General features: G+C 45.1%; 2 protein-coding genes across 3 annotated transcripts in view; one reads left to right on the top strand and one right to left on the bottom strand.

The window, feature by feature from the left end:
* Positions 1-24: 24 nt before the first annotated feature.
* On the top strand, positions 25-13,848 carry aimp2 (aminoacyl tRNA synthetase complex interacting multifunctional protein 2). The gene is made up of 4 exons (XM_078418059.1): positions 25-190; positions 2,025-2,231; positions 8,668-8,899; positions 10,612-13,848. The coding sequence occupies exons 1-4, from the start codon at positions 89-91 to the stop codon at positions 10,992-10,994; spliced, it is 924 nt and encodes a 307-aa protein (XP_078274185.1). The 5' UTR covers positions 25-88; the 3' UTR covers positions 10,995-13,848.
* Positions 13,849-13,898: 50 nt separating this feature from the next.
* Positions 13,899-20,587, bottom strand: part of eif2ak1 (eukaryotic translation initiation factor 2-alpha kinase 1) — a 31,323-nt gene continuing 24,634 nt past the window's right edge. For both annotated transcript variants that reach the window (XM_078418058.1, XM_078418057.1), the window contains 4 exons: positions 18,836-18,953; positions 18,051-18,130; positions 17,021-17,251; positions 13,899-14,527 (listed from right to left, as the gene is read on the bottom strand). In XM_078418058.1, coding sequence (XP_078274184.1) covers positions 14,375-14,527; positions 17,021-17,251; positions 18,051-18,130; positions 18,836-18,953 — 582 coding nt within the window. In that variant the 3' untranslated portion in view covers positions 13,899-14,374. The remainder of the gene's footprint in view (positions 14,528-17,020; positions 17,252-18,050; positions 18,131-18,835; positions 18,954-20,587) is intronic.

Here is a 20,587-nt window from a genome sequence, read left to right as displayed (position 1 = left end):
ACTGTATACCTAGGCGGGCGCGAGGGCTGATGGGAAGGTTTAATGGTGGCCAGGCTGGTGAGCGGGACCCCGGTTGTCAGCGGCGCTAATGTATAAAGTAAAGTCTTATCAGTTGGGCGAGGGCGCTGTGGAGCTGCCCACCTGTATGTACGAGGTGCCCAATGTTCACGGAGTCGTTGTGGACACTCAGGTACGTGTCTGAGGGAAGGTTGGCCAGGCTGTCACATGCCCCACTGCTCTGACACTCAGGCCAAATTAGTGGCTCTTGCTTAAAGCTTCCAAATAGTTATAGAGATGCAGCACCGAGTGTTAATGTAGTGGATCAAATACAGTAATAATAGGGGACGTTGTCAAACTGGAAAGAGTACAGAGAAGATTTACGGGGAATTTGCCAGGACTCGAGGGCCTGATCTGTAGGGAGAGGTTGAGCAGGCTAGGACTTTATTCCCTGGAGTGCAGGAGGATGAGGGATGATCGTGTAGAGGTGTACAACATGAGAAGACTAAATCGGGTAAATGTACAGAGTCTTGCCCAGAGTAGGGGAATCGAGAGCCAGAGGGCATAGGTATAAGATGCGGGGGCGGGCGGAGATTTAATAGGAACATGAGGGGTAACTTTCTTACACAAAGGGTGGGGTGTATATAGAGCTGCTGGAGTAGGCTATTGAGGCATATGGGCCAAACACAGACAGATGGGACCAGTGTAGGGGGAGCATGTTGGTTGCTGTGTGCAGGTTGGGCTGAGGGCCTGTTTCCATGCTGATGGATACGAGGGGAAAAGGGCAGTGGGTGAATTGCTGGATATGAGGCAGGAGATTACAGTGGACAGACAATGGGTAATAATTACAAAAATAAGAAATACCATTTACAGAAATAATAGATGATTGGCAACATACATATTATTTTAAGGGACAAAGACAAAAGAAAAATAGTCCAATTGCAGGAGAAATTTAAAATATTAATCAATCTAAGGCAAATGCCAGAATGCCTGAGGGGTGGAAACATTAGAGTTCAATAAAGGATGACCAAGAAATTAATAAAGGGGAAATCAAAAATGAAAGTTATGTAGTTAGATGCATTAAATCAGAAACGGATGTGGGACCCACACAGACAGATACAGGAGCATTTATAGAAGAGCACAGCACAGGAACAGGTTCTTTAGCCCACAACGTCTGTCCTGAACATGTCAAGTTAAACTAATCTCTCCTGCCTGCACCTGATATACATCCCTCCATTTCCTGCTTATCCATGTGCCTATCTCAAAGTATCTTAAATGTTACAGTTGTATCTGCCTCCACCACTATTTCTGGGAGCACAAACCAGGCACCCACCACTCTGTAACAAAAAATTGCTCCACATTTCTGTTAAACTTTGCCCACTTAACTGTAAAGCCCTCTTTGACACTTCCATACTTGGGGGTGAGAGAGTTAGGACCATCTACCTTCTCTATATCTCTAGTTGTGTACCCAAGAAAACAGACGTGGCTGTGGTAGCAACTCTGGGTCAAAACGTGATCGTAGAGTAAGCCTGGGTCAAAACGTGGTCGTAGTCTGAAGAAAGGTCTCGACCTGAAACGTCACCCATTCCTTCTCTCCAGAGATTGTGCCTGACCCGCTGAGTTACTCCAGCATTTTGTGATACCTCTATATCTCGCATAATTTTATATACCTGCCAAATCACCCCTCAGTCTCTGATGTTCCAGAGAAACAATTCAAGTTTGTCCAATGTCTCTAATAGTTAATACCTTCTAATCCAGCCAGCATTCTGGTAAACCTCTTCTGCACCCCCTCCAAAGCCTCCACGTCCTTCCTGTAATGGGGTGACCAGATATTGGGAATGAAGAAGTGATAGAGGAATACTTTGTCTTAATGTCTTGAAGAAGGATTCCAACCGAAATGGTTTGTCCATTTCCCTCCACAAGTTTTGTCTGATCCGCTGAGTTCATCCAGCGTTTGTTTTTTTGCCAATACATTCCAGCATTTGCAGTCTCTTGTGTCTACAATGTATTTGCCATTTGTCTTTCAGAATGGAGATGAGTCTCTCGAGCTCTTGAATTTGGAATCAAGACAGACAGAAATCCTGAATCGCTTGTATGAGTTGAAGACTGTCGTCGATGGTCTCTCAAAGACTGTTCTCACTCCAGACGCTGACCTGGATGTGGCAGAAATTAATCATGCTTGCTCTGAGCCGACAAGTTGGACTGCAGTCAGTTTAGATTCTGTACTAGGAAAGGTAGGCTAGAATCTCTGCACGACTCTTTATAAATGAATACGAGTTAAGGGTGATAAAGAGGATACACAAGCAGTCACAGGGAAAACGTGCAGACTGCACACTGATGCACCCGAGGCCAGGATCACATTTGGGTCACTAGTCCTGTGAGGCAGCAGCTCTACCAGCTGCACCACTGTGCTCTCCAAAGGTTCTGAGGTGTTTAAAGAGGCCTATGTGACTCTCCCACAGGTGGAGCAGTTAATGCTTGGCAGGATGCACACTCCTTCATACTGAAGGGGGGGTCCTGATCCAATACATTGCCTAACCATGTCCTCCAGAGATGCTGCATAACTCTGAGTTACTCCAGCACTTTGTTTATTTTAATTTTTACCTGCACTGTATTGCAAGTTTACAAGTATAATTCTAATAATACTGGCAGCTTAATTCTTAAATTGGATTCTACATTTTTGCAATCGTTGCATTTTATCTATATACTAAAACTCTCGTTTGTTTATTTGTGATCAAACTACAGCCAAAACGGTGCACGATAGCGTGACAATTTTAGGCCCACCTTACTCACCGTTGTCGCTTTAATGGTAAAGCAAGTAGTTTTATTGAAATTGGTGTTATATTTTTTAAGTTATTCACATTTTAAAGTTTAAATCTATCTCCTAGGGAGGGGGAGAGGAAGGTGGATAAGGGGGGTTGAGGGTGAAGGGGAAGTGGGGAGGGGAGGGGGATAGGAGAGGGTGCTGCACCAATGCAGGAGAGGTTTGGGCCCAACGGGTCCACTAAGTCTAGTATGTTATAAAATTAGCCCTTATTTTAAAATAGTCAATATCAATTTTGTCATTCCCAAATTACTGTCTGATGTCATTTATTCATGGAGTTGAAGGTTTAAAGATATGCTGAAGATGTTTCAACATGTGTAACAGTGCCTCTGGAAGAATCAAATCAAGAAAAACAGTTTTTCTAATTATCCAATTGGTTCAAATAATACTATCCAATCCATGTACTGTACAATACATAGAGCAAAGGAGAAGATACAGAGTGTAGAATATAGTTCTCCGCATTGTAGTGCATCAGTTCCATAGACAAAGCCCAATATCCGCAATAGGGTAGAGGTGAATTGTAACTGTGGTGTATTATGATAAGAATCGACGAGTGAGACAGGTTAGCATACAACATATGGCTGCTTTACTTCAACACCACCAGAGAGTGTAATCAGGTATCCCACAATGCTTTATACCCGGAACTACGGCAAGGCTCAGCTGCCAAAACACAAAACTCAAAATGGTAAATACACCACATTACCCCCTTTTTAAAATGAAGGTAATCTTAAATAACTGAAATTAGCAAGTGCCTTATTACTAACAATAACCATTCCCAAAATTACTACTTTGCAAAGTTACTTGTTATCACTAGAGACCCTCTTGTAGTTTTAACAAGTCTCAGTCCATCTGTGTGTTCATATTAATGAAAACAACTTAAACAACTAAACAGTCCTTCATGCCGAACATTTCCCCTTTAAAAAAAAAAAAAAAATGAAGCTTAAGGGACATAGTGGTCTGGAGGCTTCCTGACCCTTGATGATCGGCGTGGACTCAGCGGCGCAGCAGCTGCAGCTGTACGGTCCACAGTCCCTGGCTCGCTGCATGATGACATGTCCTCCGGCTGTGCGGGTTGGCTCGGTGCAGAAGTGTCAGTGGTTGAGTTTTCAGTGTCCTGATCCAGTCCATCTCCCATGACTCTGAATCTCAGCTGATCTCCATGTCTCCTGTAGGTGATGTCGGTGTCTCCTCCTTGTACTTTGTAAGACACCGGTCCTGTTTGATCCACTATGACTCCAGGAATCCATTTGCGTCCTCCCCCAGCCGTATTGTATAAATACACTGGGTCATCCACTGAGAAACACCTGTCTGCTGCACGGAGGTCATGGTGAAACTTCTGCTTGTACTGTTTTTTACGAACAGCGGCTGCTGTGTCCGGACGGATGAAATCCAGACGGGTGCGCACGTGTCTGTTCAGAAACAGGTCAGCAGGTGACTGACCAGTAGTGCAGTTTGGTGTGGTGCGATACTGCATCAAAAAGATGGAGACCCTGTCCTCCACATCCATTGCGGTGTGTGTCAGCTTTTTCATTCCACCCTTGAATGACTGAACGTACCGTTCTGCCAGGCCATTCGAGGCAGGGTGACCAGGAGCACTTGTAGAATGAAGGATTCCATTCTGCTGCATGAAGTTTTTAAACTCCTCTGACGTGAACTGCGTTCCATTATCCGTGACAATGTGCTCCGGCAATCCATAAGCTGCAAACAGTCTTCTCAGTCGTGTGATAGTGGCTTGTGATGTGATGCTAGACATTTTAAACACCTCCAACCACTTGGAGTAAGCATCCACCACCAACATGAAAGTGTGTCCCAAAAATGGACCAGCAAAGTCTATGTGTAGTCTTTTCCAGCTCTGGCCAGGAAATTCCCATGGATGCAAAGGCACCTGACGAGGCATCCTTTGCTCCAATTGACATGACTCACATGCTCTGCAAACTTGCTCCACCTCTGCATCAACTTTAGGCCACCATACGTACTTGCGTGTTAGTGCTTTCATTTTCACAATTCCTGGATGGCCAGAATGCAGCTCCTTTAAAACAGTTTTTCTCAACTTTTCAGGAATCACCACTCTGGTGCCCCACAGGACACATCCTCGCTCTATTGAAAGTTCACATCTACGCGTGTGGAAAGCTTTCAGAGTCTCATCCACTTCAGCAGGCCAGCCACCCATGACAAATTTCAGCACCTTTGACAACACGTTGTCTGTGCATGTTGCACGTGCCACTTGGTCTGCGTTCAGTGGAGCCTGCTCAAGATGTTCAGTTAACAGTGTGTATACGCTGTCAGTGATGGCTGTGGTCCCTGCGTCGTTTGTGTCAGGCAGCGGAACTCTTGAGAGGCCATCTGCATTACCATGTTTCCCTGAGGCACAGTACTCAATGTGATAATCATAGGCAGAGAGAATTATTGCCCATCTTTGGATTCGAGCTGCAGCCATGGTAGGCAGGCTTTTGTGTTCTCCAAACAGTGTTAGCAGGGGTTTGTGATCAGTCACAAGTTTGAATTTCCTCCCCCACAGGTATTGGTGAAACTTCTTTACACCAAAAATGAGCGCCAGTCCCTCTTTCTCAATCTGAGAATATTTCTTCTCAGCAGGGGATAATGTGCGTGATGAGAAGGTGATGGGGCGCTCCTCCCCTGTAGGCATTTTGTGTTGTATGACAGCTCCAATGCCATACGCTGAGGAGTCACAGGCCAGAGTGAGAGGAAGCTTTTGGTCATAGTGCACCAGGATCTTGTCACTTGTGAGCAGCGATTTGCACTTGTCAAAAGCTTTCTGCTCTCAACTTTTCCACTCCCACGACACCTGGTCTTTCAGCAACCTGTACAGGGAAGCAAGCACGGTGCTTTGGTTGGGCATGAACCGTCCATAATAATTCACTAGTCCCAAGAAAGCTCTCAGCTCTTTCACACAGGTGGGGGCTGGTGCATCCTTTATTGCTCTGACTTTCTCCGGTGACGGCTGAATCCCCTGGCTGTTTAACACATGACCCAAGTATTCGATTTGTTTCTTTCCAAACTCACACTTTGAGTCCCTGACTCTCAGTCCGCTCTCCTGCAGTCTCTGTAGCACTTTATGCAGGTTTTGCAGATGCTCTCGTTCAGTTTTTCCTGTGATGAGGAGATCATCCAGATACACCACTACATTCAGATCTTTCATGAGGTTCTCCATGATTCTTTGGAAGATGGAGGGTGCTGCGCTCACACCAAAAGCCAGTCTGTTATAGACAAATAAGCCTCGGTGTGTGTTAATGGTCAACAGTTTTTTTGATTCTTCCTCCAGAAGTACCTGCTGGTACGCTGAGGCGAGGTCAATCTTTGAAAACACCTTTCCTCCACTGAGGGTTGCCATCAACTCCTCTATCCGTGGCAAGGGATAAGTCTCTGTAGTGGCAGCTTGGTTTACAGTGAGTTTGTAATCTCCACACAGACAAATGGTATGGTCCTTTTTTTCAACCGGAACAACGGGTGCTGCCCATTCACTATGTTTGACTGGAGTAATTATATTGGCCTTTTCCAGTCGGTCCAATTCAGCCTCCACTCGTGCTTTCATGGCAAATGGCAGTGGACGGCTTTTGCAAAACTTTGGGCGGGCCCCTGGTTCCACCAGAATTGTTGCTTTGACATCACGCAGAGTGCCAAGTTCATCTTTAAACACTTCAGCGTGTAACTCCAGTACATCCTGTATTGATGTCAGGTGAGGCATCTCCTTAATATGCTTTATGTCTTCCTGATAAGACTTGTCACTGGCATGTTTAATTTCTTTCCAGTTTAAGGTGAGCTTTTTTAACCAGTTCCTTCCACACAAAGCTGGTCCTGCTCCCTTTACCACAATCATTGGTAGCTGCTCACTCTGACTCTCATATTTGACAGTGGCTTCAAACTGTCCCAACACAGGAATAACCTCCCCTGTGTATGTCTTCAGTGTGACTTCAGCAAGCCCTAGTGGTTGCTTTAAAAAGGTGGTCTGAAACAACTCCTCTGAGATAATGCTCACGGCAGCTCCGGTGTCAATTTCTAGTTTGACTTCTTTGCCATTAACCACAAAACATGCCCGGTATGCTTGTTTACAGTTGTTGCCATTTACTAATGAAAACATTGGCAACACTATTTCCTCTGCCTCCACATACTTTGTGTTTTTATCAGTCTGTCGTTTATATCTGCTCTGTGTCGGTGCCGCCGCCACTTTTCCTCTGCATGCCCTTTTAATATGCCCGGTTTTACCACAGTTGTAACACTTTGCATCTTTAAAGCGACACACCTGTGGGCTGTGATTTTTGCCGTTACATCTATGGCAGTTCCTCCCCGTTTGCTTAACCGTGTGCGCATCCACTTTATGCACTTGGTTCGGACGTACCTCGTGTCCCCGCAGCTGCTGCGTGTCTCTCTCCGCAGTCTCCATGCTGAGGGCGATTTCAAATGCCCGTGCAAAAGTCAGGTTGGACTCCGACAACAGCCGGCGCTGGCTTGCCTCGTTACAAATCCCACTGACAAAACGGTCCCGAAGCGTCTCATTCAACGTCGCTCCAAACGCACAGTTAACTGCACACTGTTTCAGCTCCGCAACGTAACTGGTCACAGATTCATCCGCCCGCTGGTTGCATCGGTTAAAGCGGAATCTCTCCGCAATAAGCAACGGCTTGGGTTCAAAATGAGTCTTTAAAATGTTCACAATGTCATCGTAGGACTTATCTTTTGGCTTCAGCGGCTGCACCAGGTTCCTTAACAGACCATATGTAGATGCTCCCATCACACTTAACAGAGTAGCTACTTGCTTCTCCACTGCAATGTCGTTAGCCTCAAAAAACTGCTCTAAACGTTCCACATACGCCGACCAAGACTCTGTCTTCGGGGCGAACTCCCCTATGGAACCTATGATAGGCATTTTCTGCTTGTTTTATCCTCGTCGCCAACTTTAACTGTGGTGTATTATGATAAGAATCGACGAGTGAGACAGGTTAGCATACAACATATGGCTGCTTTACTTCAACACCACCAGAGAGTGTAATCAGGTATCCCACAATGCATTATACCCGGAACTACGGCAAGGCTCAGCTGCCAAAACACAAAACTCAAAATGGTAAATACACCACAGTACCCTAGCTTATGAAAGGACCATTCAGAAGCCTGATAACAGAGGGGAAGAAGTCCTGTGTCTTGTGGTGCACATTTTCAAGCTTCTGCCCGACAGGAGGAGGGAGAAGAAGGAATGACCGTGTTGGGCCAAGTCTTTGATTATGTGGCTGTTTTTCTAAAGGCAGTGTGAAGTGTAGATGGAGTCCATGGTCAGACGTCTGGTCTGTGTGAACGACTGGGCTACGCCTACTACTCCACAATTTCTTTCAGTCGTGGACAGAACTCTTCCATGTTCCAGAGAGTCCAATGTTTGCAATGGGGGAAAGGTGCATTGGACAGTACCCTAACTTATGGAAGGAATGTGTAGAAGCCTGATAATAAAGAGGAAGAAGCTGTTCCCGAGTCTGGCACGTTCAACCTTTTGTGCCTTGTGCTGGACGTGAGCAGGGAGAAGGAATGATCGGGTGGGAATGGGTGCGAAAGGTCTTTGATTATGCTGGCTGCTTTGCCGAGGCAGTCATAAAGGCAATACGCACGGATATATATAGTAATTAAAAAATTCAATAATTAACTAATACTAGTGCAAAAGAAAATCCATAGTAAAGACACAGTCTACAGAAGATCATAGTCATTGAGGTTAGTGTCATGTAGTTTTCAAGAGGATGATGGTTGCAGGGAAGAAGCTGTTTTTGAACCTGGTGGTCATGGTGTGTTGTGAGTACTTCTATGTTACATTCATAAGTTTTAAATTTAATTATATCTTGCTTTAGACCTCTAGTGTGCTCCGAGACATCGTCATCAATGCCAACCCGTCTGAGGTACCCCTGTCCCTGTTGGTGCTGCACAACCTGCTGTGTGAACAATACCGGGTCCTGTCTTCAGTGCACGTGCACTCCTCCATTCAAAACGTTCCCTCTCAACTCTGGAACTGTCTGGGAAATGAAAGCATTTGTAAATCCCGACAGGAATATCAGCTTGGTTTCACTCTCGTCTGGAAGGATGGTGAGGAAAAATTGATTTGTTGAAGTTCAAAGTTTAGCAGTAATTCAACGTGTCCAAACCTTAAGCATTAAAGAGCAAAGTCTTAAAATATGTTCTTCCACTTTGTATCTGGGCTCACTCTCAAAGACCCGTGTTTGTAGGTTAATCGGCATCTGTAAATTGCCGTTGGTGCGTAGGGAGTGGATGAGAAAGTGGGATAACATAGAACTAGTGTGAACGGGTGATCAATGGTTGGTGTGGAGTTGATGGGCTGAAGGGCCTGTTTCTGTAGTATATCTCTCAACTAATATAAACACTCTGGCAGTGGAGAAGACACTAGTGTTATGTACTATACCATAAACTATTATTTTATGCAATAACATTTGCCGTAGCGGCGTAGCAGCTAAACAAATGCCTTTTCTAAATAATAAAAGGTTAGATTTGCTGCTTTACAATCTCGGGAAACAACCAAATCTAGGGAATTTTGGAGAGGTAAAACCACTTTATCAACTATGTTTAGATTTTAGACTTTAGAAATACAGCACTGAAACAGACTCCACCGAGTCCTCACTGATCCTATAGACTAGTTCTATGCTACACACTAAGGACAATTTACAATTTTACTGAAACCAATTAACCTACAATATGAAGATAGACACAAAATGCTGGATTAACTCAGCGGGTCAGGCAGCATCTCTGGAGAGAAGGAATGGGTGACATTTTGGGTTGAGACCCTTCTTCAGACCCAAAACGTCTCCCATTTCTTCTTTCCAGGTGCTGCCTGTCTCACTGAGTTACTCCAGCATTTTGTGTCTATCTTCGATTTAAATCAGCATTTGCAGTTCCTTCCTACATATTTAACGTACAAACAAAACATCTTTGGAGTATGGGAGGAACCCCGAGAAAACCTATGCAGTCACAGGGAGAATGTACAAAAACTATGTACAGACAGCACCTGTAGTCAGGATTGAATCCGGGTCTCTGCCTTTGGGTTGGGACCCTTCAGACTGATTGCAGTAGAGGGAAGAAAGCTGGAAGAGAGGTGGGGCAGAACAAACCCTTTCACCTGGATCAACCTGTCACCACGAGGGCGGAATAGTGGTGCAGCTGGTAGAGCTGCTGCCTCAGTGCCAGAGAACGGTTTGATTCTGACCTCGGGTGCGGTCAGTGTGAAGTTTGCATGTTCTCATGGTAACCACGTGGGTTTTCTCTGGGTGCTCTGGTTTTCCCTCGCATCCCAAAGACGCGTGGGTCTGTAGTTAATTGCCTGCTGAAAAATTGCCCCTAGTGTGTAGAGTGGATTAAATGGTGGGATAATGTAGAACTAGTGTGACCGATGATCAGTGTGAACTTGCTAGGCCATGTGTATCTAAACTTGCCTGGCTTTGTCCTTCATTCACATCTCTAGCTTTCTTCTCCCTACCAGGCTTTCAGAATAGAAACAAATTTGTTCAACCCCTTCTTCTGCTATGCTCCAGTCAACATCCTTACATTTAAATATTAAATTAATCAAGGGAAATGGAGCTGCTTCTGGAAAGTGGGGCTGAAGTGAAAGAATGGTAGGACAGGTCCAAGGGGTTGAATGGTCTTATCTGTTTCAGATGTTCTTTTGTCAGGAGCACTAATTGTCAGTTTGGCCATGGATAATAAGGTGAATATTTGGTGCAGTGTTGACCCTGGTCTTTGCACCCAATTCGGATGAAGCTGTGACAGTTTTGTTTTTGTTTTGGCAGTGCTCAAACCTCAGATGAAGTTCAGCATCCAGAGCATGTGCTCCATCGAAGGTGAGGGAAACATCGCCCGCTTCCTCTTCGCCTTGCTGGGCCACCAGTATGACGCAGTGACTTCGACCCAGATCGACAGTTGGGTTGACGTGGCCATCTTCCAGCTGAAGAAAGGAAGCAACAAGGCGAAGGCTGCGGTCCTGCGCTCCTTGAACTCTGCCCTCAGCAAGAGCCCCTGGGTGGTGGGAGTCGATCTGACTCTGGCTGATGTGGTGCTGTACTGTGTCTTGCAGGAGATGGAGTTGGTGGGCATCCCAGCCAACATCCAGCGATGGGTGCAATGCTGCCAGAATCTAGCATGCTTTAATCTAGCACTGAAACTGCTGAAATAAATGTCAGTTTGCAAGCATCTGATAACCCTGTACCTAAATATTTACTTACGAGAAGGTAACTATTTAAAATACGTAATAAATATTTTTAAAGGCAGTTTTTGATTTGAAAATGTAAGAGACTTTTGGATAGGTGCATGGATATGCAAAGGATATGAATTAAGTGCAGGCAGGTAGGAGATGGTCTTGGCATCATGTTCGGCACAGACAGGGGCTTTTCCTGTACAGTACTGCATTCTTTATGAAACTCATTTGCTTTATTTTTGTACAAGGTAGGAGGAAGCTGTTTGGTCCTTCATTTATTGTCTCTGACAATCTCATCAGTTGTTTCCTTGTAATCTATGCTCCTTCAGATCCCAGCAGTTGCCCTGAATTCTCCTGCCACCCACCTACTAAGGGGGAATATGTCCATAGCCGGTTAATTTGTCTTTGGGGTGCGGGGAGTGACTGGAGCACTCAGGGGAACACTGATGGTCACTGGGCGAATGTGTGAACTCCACCTGAGGTCAGGTCACGGGAGCTGTGCGTCGGTTCTTTCTGCTGCTGAACTAATTGGGAGTTTGTTGATTGATGCAAGTAAAATCATACAATGGGTGTCTGTAAAAATGAAATTTGAACTTGGACATAATCATGGAAATGGGCCCTTCAGCCCACCGAGTTCATGGCCACCATCTGCACACTAGGTCTATGTTAGCCCACTTTCTCATGCACTCCCTACACACTTGAGGCAATTTTATAGGGCAATTGACAATATACAGGCAAAAGTGACCAGCTTAGATGAAGTATGGTTGGCATGGGCAAGTTGGACCGAAGAGCCTGTTTCGGTGCCATGTGACTACAACACCAAAACTCGCCCGTCTTTGGGATGTGGGAAGAAACTGGAGCACCCAGAGGAAAACCAAGCAGCCACAAGGAGATCGTGCAAACTCCAAACGGACAGCATTTGAGGTCAGGATCAAAACTGGGTCCCTGGTGCTGTGAGGCACAATGCCACCAGCTGTGCCACCCTTGTGTAAATTGTAAGTATAATAAATCATTTTGGGAGCTTGGTATTGAGGAACCTTTTGCCTGAAGCAAACCAACAATACTACATAGAAACAAGGTGCAGGAGTAGGCCATTCGGCCCTTCGAGCCTGCACCGCCATTCACTATGATCATGGCTGATCATCCAGCTCAGTAACCCGTACCTGCCTTCTCTCCATACCCCCTGATCCCTTTAGCAAAAAGGGCCACATCTAACTCCCTCTTAAATATAGCCAATGAACGGCACGGTAGCGCAGCGGTAGAGTTGCTGCTTTACAGCGAATGCAGCGCCGGAGGTTCAGGTTCGATCCTGACTACGGGTGCTGCACTGTAAGGAGTTTGTACGTTCTCCCCGTGACCTGCGTGGGTTTTCTCCGAGATCTTCGGTTTCCTCCCACACTCCAAAGACATACAGGTATGTAGGTTAATTGGCTGGGTAAATGTAAAAATTGTCCTTAGTGGGTGTAGGATAGTGTTAATGTACGGGGATCGCTGGGCAGCACGGACTTGGTGGGCCGAAAAGGCCTGTTTCCGGCTGTATATGATATGATAACTGGCCTCAACTACCTTCTGTGGCAGAGAATTCCACAGACTCACCACTCTCTGTGTGAAGAAATGTTTTCTCATCTCGGTCCTAAAAGACTTCCCCCTTATCCTTAAGCTGTGACCCCCTGGTTCTGGACTCCCCCAACATCGGGAACAATCTTCCCGCATCTAGCCTCTCCAACCCCTTAAGAATTTTATATGTTTCTATAAGATCCCCCCTCAGTCTTCTAAATTCCAGCGAGTACAAGCCTAGTCTATCCAGTCTTTCTTCATATGAAAGTCCCGCCATCCCAGGGATCAATCTAGTGAACCTTCTCTGTACTCCCTCTAAGGCAAGAACGTCTTTCCTCAGATTAACATAGTTCTTTCTAAAAATTAGATTGTCTTTGAGAAGCTTAGCATCTCTTCCTACTATTCTTTGCTGCAGGAGGGAAGAAAATGTGAAGAATAATTTGTAATGACCACTGAGTAATTATGTTTGAGGGGTATATATTGGGTAGGACACAGGGGATAATTCCTACTATTTACAATACAGCCTTGGGGATTTTTCAGATGTAAGTGGAAGGAACTCAACAAGGGGAGATAGAATAGATTTGAGGTAAGAAGAAATCAGTTTAGTGGGTCAAAAGCATTCAAAGACGATGGGACTACCAAGATAGTCCTGTTAAATACTTGGGAGTCCGCATCACAGAGGATCTGACATGGGCAACGCACATTGCAGCACTGGTGGGTAAGGCAAAGCAGCGCCTTTACCACCTTTGACAGCTGAGGAAATTCAGAGTGTCTCTGAGGATCCTTCATTGCTTCTACTCTGGGGCTGTAGAGAGCATCCTGTCCGGCAACATTACAGTCTGGTTTGGGAACAGCTCTGCCCAGGACAGGATGGCCCTGCAGAGAGTAGTGCGTTCGGCAGAACGCACCATGGGAACTACACTCGTCCCCCTGCAGGACCTATACATCAGGAGGTGCAGATCCAGAGCAAGCAAGATCATGAGGGACCCCTGCCACCCCAGTAACGGACTGTTCCAGATGCTACGATCAGGCAAACGCCTCCGCTGTCACACTGTGAATACGGAGAGGATGAGACAGAGTTTCTTCCCACAGGCCATCAGGACTGTCAACGTTTATAACTCCAGAGACTAAATTTTTGTCTATACTATAATAACTTATTAACTTTATTTATATGCTGTAACTAATTCTTTTTTGTGCACAATCCGCAGGCATTGCCACTTTCATTTCACTGCACATCGTGTATGTGTATGTGACAAATAAACTTGACTTGACTTTGTTGATCTTGGAATTAATTTAGATTTAGTTTATTATTGTCATGTGTACTGACCTACTGTGAAAAGCTTTTGCATGCTATAGTAAAAAAAAAAAGGACTGTACATAATAGAATCAAGCTATCCAAGGGTACAACACTTAGTGCAAGATAAAGTCTAATTAAATATAGCTCGAAGGTCTCCAATGAGGTAGATGGGAGGTCAGGACTGCACTCTTGCTGATAACAGCCTGGAAGAAACTGTCCTTGATTACATTTATTAAGACTGGACTTTGTGCTCAAATTTTGTGACTGGGACTTAAACGCAACCTTATACCTAGACCCACAAGTAAATACCGCAAATTTTAATGTGGAACACCTTAATAATGAGCCAATGAATAATTTTAATAGTTCATCCCACACTCCTCACAGATCATTTAAATAAACCCGTATATTCAAAGTACATACACCATCAATATTCATGAGGTATTCAAGTAAATCTGAGTAGAAAGGAAGAAAAATAAGTGTTTCTCTAGGACATTTATGAAGATCTCTATCTGCTCTCCCCCTCCCTGGCCAGTAATTTGACTTGTTCCTTGAGGTGTCGGATTTCCTCTTCCCGATCAATCAATTTCTGCTGAAGGGTTTTGATTTCTTGTTCCTGGGTCACCACCTTCTGGTTGAGCTTCTCCTGCAGTGGAGTGAGCTGTGTGAAAAACAGTGAGGCATAAAGCAAACATTACAGAGGCTTGGTAACTCAAAGCAAATCTGAAACAGCTATGGATTCTCTTTGGAAATTACTGACTCACCCTTCAACATTAAGAATGTGAAATCTTCATGAGGGCAAAAATCAGTAAATAAATAAGATTAAACACGAGTGACACGAGAAATTGCAGATGTTGGAATCTTCAGAAAAATACAAAGTGTTGGAGGAACTCAGCATATCAGGCAGCATCTGTGGAGGGTAATGATAGGGGAGGTTTTGGATCAGGACATTTCTTTAGACTAAAGATTAAACTGAGTGAGTGACATTGCTTTGAGGTAAAAGGATTTGCAGCCTGACCATAAGACATAGGAGCAGCTTAGACCAGCTGAGTGCTAGCATGGAAACAGACCCTTCTGGCCACCAAGTCCATGCTGACCATCAATATCCAGTTCACACTGTGGAGATGTTCTCCCTTTGACCGTGTGGGTTTCCCCTAGGTGCTCTGGTTTCCTCCCACCTTCCAAAGAGATGCAAATTTCTAGGTTTATTGGCTTCTGTAAATTGTCCCTAGTGTGTAGGATAGAACTACAGGGGATCGTTGTTTGCCACTGACTTTGTGGGCCAAAGGGCCTGTTCTCACGATGTATCTAAAACTAAACTCTAATCTGGTACTATTACAATGTTAAGAAACGGATACATGGATGGGATAGGTTTACAGCAAGGGTGTTCAACTCATTTTAGGTCACGGGCCAGAATGGGCAAAATGTGACTTCACGTGGGCCGGATCAGTTATGTACGCGTGAACACACGCGCGTGCTCCTACAGCTTTCGTTACTTTATTTTTTCAACCTGCTCTGTGTCTCAGTCTCTGCTATAACTACAAAGTGTTTCACTTTACGAATTTCGTTTCTTCTGAAGAAGATTGCCTAGCAAGCATTACTTTTAGATTGGTATCTAGGCCCTAGATAGAGTGGATGTGGAAATAATGTTTCCAGTAATAGGAGAGTCTAGGACCAGAAGCCACAGCATCAGAATAAAAGTTCATACATTCAAAATGGAGATGAGGAGGAATGGGTGGTGAATTTGTGGAATTCATTGCTGCAGACAGCGGCGGAGGCTGAGACATTCGGTATTTTTGAGGCAGAGATTGATAGGTCTTGATTAGGTTACAGGGAGAAAGAAGACAATAGAATGTGGTTGAGAGAGAAAATAGATCAGCCATGGTTGAATGGCAAAGTAGACTTGATGGGCTAAATGGCCTAATACTGTTCCCGTCTTAGTCTTCCTACAGTGTTTGTTTTGCCCACAATGGGCTGGCTGGGTGGTGAACAGCCAAACAGCAGCTACCTGGCATGGTGAAAGATGGTCTGTCCATCATCTCACCTGAAGGTCCCGCTCCCATCCTTCTCATGCCTTTCTCTCTTCCCCTCAGATCCTCTCCCCTCACCTCTCATGTCCTTCTCTACCCTCACCTGCCCCCTCCCTTTCCTCAGCCTATCCCTTCTCTCATCCCCACTTCCTTCCTTCCAACTATTCCCCCACTCCCCTCCCTTACTACATCCTCCCTTCCCTCATCCCTAAACATCATTCCTTCCCTGCTCCCTTCCTCACCCCCTCCCTCCCTACTTCCTTTCTTTACCACCAACTCCCCCACTCCCCTCCCTCGACACCCTCTCTTCCCTTCCTCATCCCTAAAAACCCTCCCTTCCCTCATCTGCTCCCCCACCCCTTCCTTTACCACCATCTTCTCCCTTCACTATTCCCACATAACTACCAGCATGTCTGCACATCCCACCTAACCTTAACCCAGAGCCCCCACCCTGGAGAGCAGCTCAGAATTTGAATCGCTGGGTGCGGCCCCGTTTACAGTGCGGCGACTTCCCACCAGCCTCTATCCACGCACTCACCTGGGTCTCAGGTACATGGTGGCGGTCTCTGTGGCAGTAGCCCAGGCACTTTCTGGTGTCCTCAATAATGCTGAGACTCTTCTCCCCCCCCAGCGCCGGCCCCTTCCTGCCCACGTCACTGCATGGTCGGATATAGGCATAGCTTCCACTCACCCCTGGAAGCTCGGGAGTGTTTTTTTTTCCCCCAGATCATCCCGCGAGCCGGTAGTTTGACCTCCCTGGTTTAGAGGGCTATAGGCCAAAGCAGGCAGGTGGCACTGGTATAGATGAGGCAACCTCACTCACTCAGTTTAATCTGAAGTGTTTAGTCTAAAGAAGGGTTCTGATCCATGAAGACATGGGCAAGTTGGGCCGAAGGCCCTGTCCATGCTGTATGACTTTATAATCTATTGCCCAAGATAAAGTGTTATGTTCGTAGACTCTTTCACCGTGGAGTCAAATAAATGCTCAAAATAAACTTTGAGCTTTATTCAATGCTCAATGTTTTACGAAATGTGGCAGTCAATTTATGCACTGCAAGCTCCCAAAGAACAGTACAATTCTGGCCATTATTACAAGTTTAAAGAACCACGGTGTACATCCTTACCTTGAGAGAAGAGAAGAGTTCACTGTCCAACATCTCGTCTGCACTTGGTCGGTGGGAGGCATCTTTGCTGGTTAGCATCTTGATGTATTTAGCTTGGAGAGGCCACCATTGGGCAATGTCCTTAGGGATGTAGCCTTCTCGAAGTGCCATGATTACCTTTGCCCTTTCCATCGCAGTTCCAAATGGATGGAAGAGCTCCAGTAAGATTATGCCAACACTGTACATATCCGACTGAAAGTACAGATGGAAACACAATAGTATTGCAACACAGCAACAGACCAACCACTGCACCATGGTTTACCTATGTGAGCCCTGTTCTCATACTTTTCAAACATCAAAGTGTCTGATCCCATCATCCTGAAATGCATTCTGCAGTCTAATTCCGCAAACAGAACCTTCATCCCACTAGGCCCACGCTGACTTTAAACGTGGAACGTATACATAGAACAGTACAGCACAGGAAAAGGCCTTAAGGCCCACAATGTCCATGCCGAACATGATGGCAACTAATCTATTGACTATAAATTATATTAAGTTCTTAAATCTTAACAATTATTTGTAATTTTACAAAATTTGTCCCAGTTCACAACTTGCCTTCTGATCCACATCCCTCCATTCCCTGCATGTCATATGCCTACCCAAAAGCTACTTAAACGCCACTCCACTACTACCCTTGCAGTGTGTTCGAGGCCCCCACGACTGTGTAAAAAAAAGAAACTTGTCCCACACATCTCCTTTAAACCTAGCCGCTCTCATCTTAAAGCGAGGGCTTCAAACCTTGTCCTGAATGTCTACCCTATCTAGCCAATACTCAAAGCTGCAAGCAATATTCCAAATGCGGCCTAACCAAAGTCCTATAAAGCTGCAGCATGACTTCTGACACATACTGAATGCCCCAACCGATGAAGGTAAACCTACCATCTTTACCACTCCATCTATTTGTATTGCCACTTTCAGGGAGTTATGAATAATAATTCAATTATAAAGGGCAATTAAATAGGAGGATTCCAGTATAAAAACAGATGCGTACCTTGAAATCATAGCGAGACCCTTTTAGTTGTTCAGGGGAAGCGTACAGACAGGTACCAACTCCCGAGGTGTGTTTTGAATCTGGGTGAAAAAAAGGACAGGCTAAATGCTGAAAATGGTGACACCGTGCCTTCTCATGAAATGTTTTAGTTTCAGCTTAGTTTAGAGATACAGCATGGAAACAGACACTTTGGCACATCGAGCCCATGCCGCCCATCGATCACCCATTCACACTAGTTCTATGTTATCCCACTTTCTTATCTACTACACACTAGGGGCAATTTACAGAGACCAATTAACATAAATGTCTGAGATGTTTTTTTGTTTAGTTTAGTTGAAGTTTTAGTTTTAGTTTAGACCTGAAACGCCACCTCTCCAGGTTCTCGGCGTTTGCTGCCTGACCCGCTGAGTTACCCCAGCACTTTGTGTTTTGCTCGATTCCAACATCTGCAGTTCCTTGTGTCTCCGGAGTGAGTTTTTCATTGGACAACATATGTCTATCATATCCATCCAATACTCTAAAATGCAGGAGGAACTCAGCAGGTCAGGCAGCATCTTACTGATCAGACTAAAGGGGCCCGTCCATTTCCCTCCACCGATGCTGCCTGACCCACTGAGTTACGTCTCGACCCGAAACGTCACCCATTCCTTCTCTCCCGAGATGCTGCCTGACCTGCTGAGTTACTCCAGCATTTTGTGAATAAATCCACTGAGTTACTCCATCACTTTGTATTTTGCTCGAGATTCCAGTGTCTGTGGTTCCTTCTGTCTCTATCCAATACTCACCAGGACCTTCATTCTTGGTCGTCCATGAATCTGACGTCTCAACAATGTCACTGCAGGCCAGTCCGAAATCCCCGATCCGAACGTGGCAGTCAGGAGCGTGGAGAAAGATGTTCCTTGGCTTTAACATAAGGCAGGGTGAGTATGTTTGTTCATCAATGAGTCACGAACAAAACTGCTTGCATTCAACCTAGCCCTGCATTCTAGACGCTAACAGCACAGCAGTCATTTGGCCATCATCCATTCGGTGATAGTGCAATGTCCCAGAGACCAGGACTAATAATCCAGCGACCCAGTTCAAATCCAACCACGTAGGAACTGCAGATGCTGGTGTATACCGAAGACACAAAATGCTGGAGTGACGCAGCGGGTCAAGCAGCATCTCTGGAGAAAAAGAATAGGCGATGTTTCGAGTTTAAAGAAGCATTCAGACATGAAACGTCACCTATTCTTTTTCTCCAAAGTTGCTGCCAGACCCTCTGAGTTACTCCAGCATTTATTGTCTACCTTAAAATCCAACTGTAGCAGCTGTGGAATTTAAATCCAGTTAATAATCGTGTTTATTTTTTTAAAAGAAAAGAACTGGAATTAGTATTGACAATGTGAATTTACCAAGTTATAAACATCCTGCATGACCCACTGAGTTACTCCAGCACTATGTGTCTCTCCTAACAGCTAGTACTCTCAATCCAGGCAGCAAACTGGTAAACCTCTTTTGCACCCTCTATAAAGCTTCCATTCTTCTTGTAGTGGGGCAACCAGAGAAGCAAAAAGTATTCCAAATGTGCTCTGACCAATGTTCTATACAACTGCACAGGAATGAGCAGACCCAAGGACATCAGTTATCTAAAGAATAGCACATATTCTGTATAACTAATTTAGTTTAGTGTCGTTTATTATCATGTGTAGCGAGGTACAGTGAACAACTTTTGTTGCGTGCTAACCAGTCAGTGGAAAGACTATACATGATTACAATCAAGCCATCCAGTGTACAGATACATGATAAAGGGAATAACATTTAGTGCAAGATAAAATCCAGTAAAGTCCGATTAAAGATAGTCTGAGGGTCTCCCATTAGGTGGATAGTAGCTCAGCACTGCTCTCTAGTTGTTGATAGGATGGTTTGGTTCCCTGATAACAACAGGGAAGAAACTGTCCCTGAATCTGGATGCCTTTTCACACTTCTGTACTTCTTACCCTGAAGGGGGGTGATCAGGGTGAGGCTGGTCCTTGATTATGATGGTGGCCTTGCCAAGGCAGGATGAAGTTAAATGGAGCAAATGGATGGGAGGTTAGTTTGTGTGATGGTCTGAGATATTCCCCAATTCTCTGCAATTTCTTGCAGTCTTGGATGGAGCTATTCCCAAACCATACTGTGATGCATCCCGATACTAGTACAGCTAGTGCACTGTTAACTTAGTGGGATCAAAGAGACTGATCACTGTAATGAGCCAGTTTTCAAGAGAGAGTTATATTTAGTTCTTCGGGCTAAGGGAATCAAGGGATATGGGGGGAAAAGCCAGAATGGGCTACTGATTTTGGATGATCAGCCATGATCGCATTGAATGGCGGCGCTGGCTCGAAGGGCTGAATGGCCTACTCCTGCATCTATTTTCTATGTTTCTATGGTTCCAATATTCCGCTCAAGAAGGCGAGCTGTATTGCTAATTCCGCGCGGAACACGAAGACCTTGATGTCACAATCTGCTGCCATCGCAACCTGAAACAAATCAAAATTGTGCTGATTTGTTCTGAC

Source organism: Rhinoraja longicauda, chromosome 21, assembly GCF_053455715.1.
Source record: "Rhinoraja longicauda isolate Sanriku21f chromosome 21, sRhiLon1.1, whole genome shotgun sequence".
Taxonomy (NCBI): domain Eukaryota; kingdom Metazoa; phylum Chordata; class Chondrichthyes; order Rajiformes; family Arhynchobatidae; genus Rhinoraja; species Rhinoraja longicauda.
Note: the sequence above shows the minus strand (reverse complement) of the source record. Positions and strands in the feature narration are given on the sequence as shown.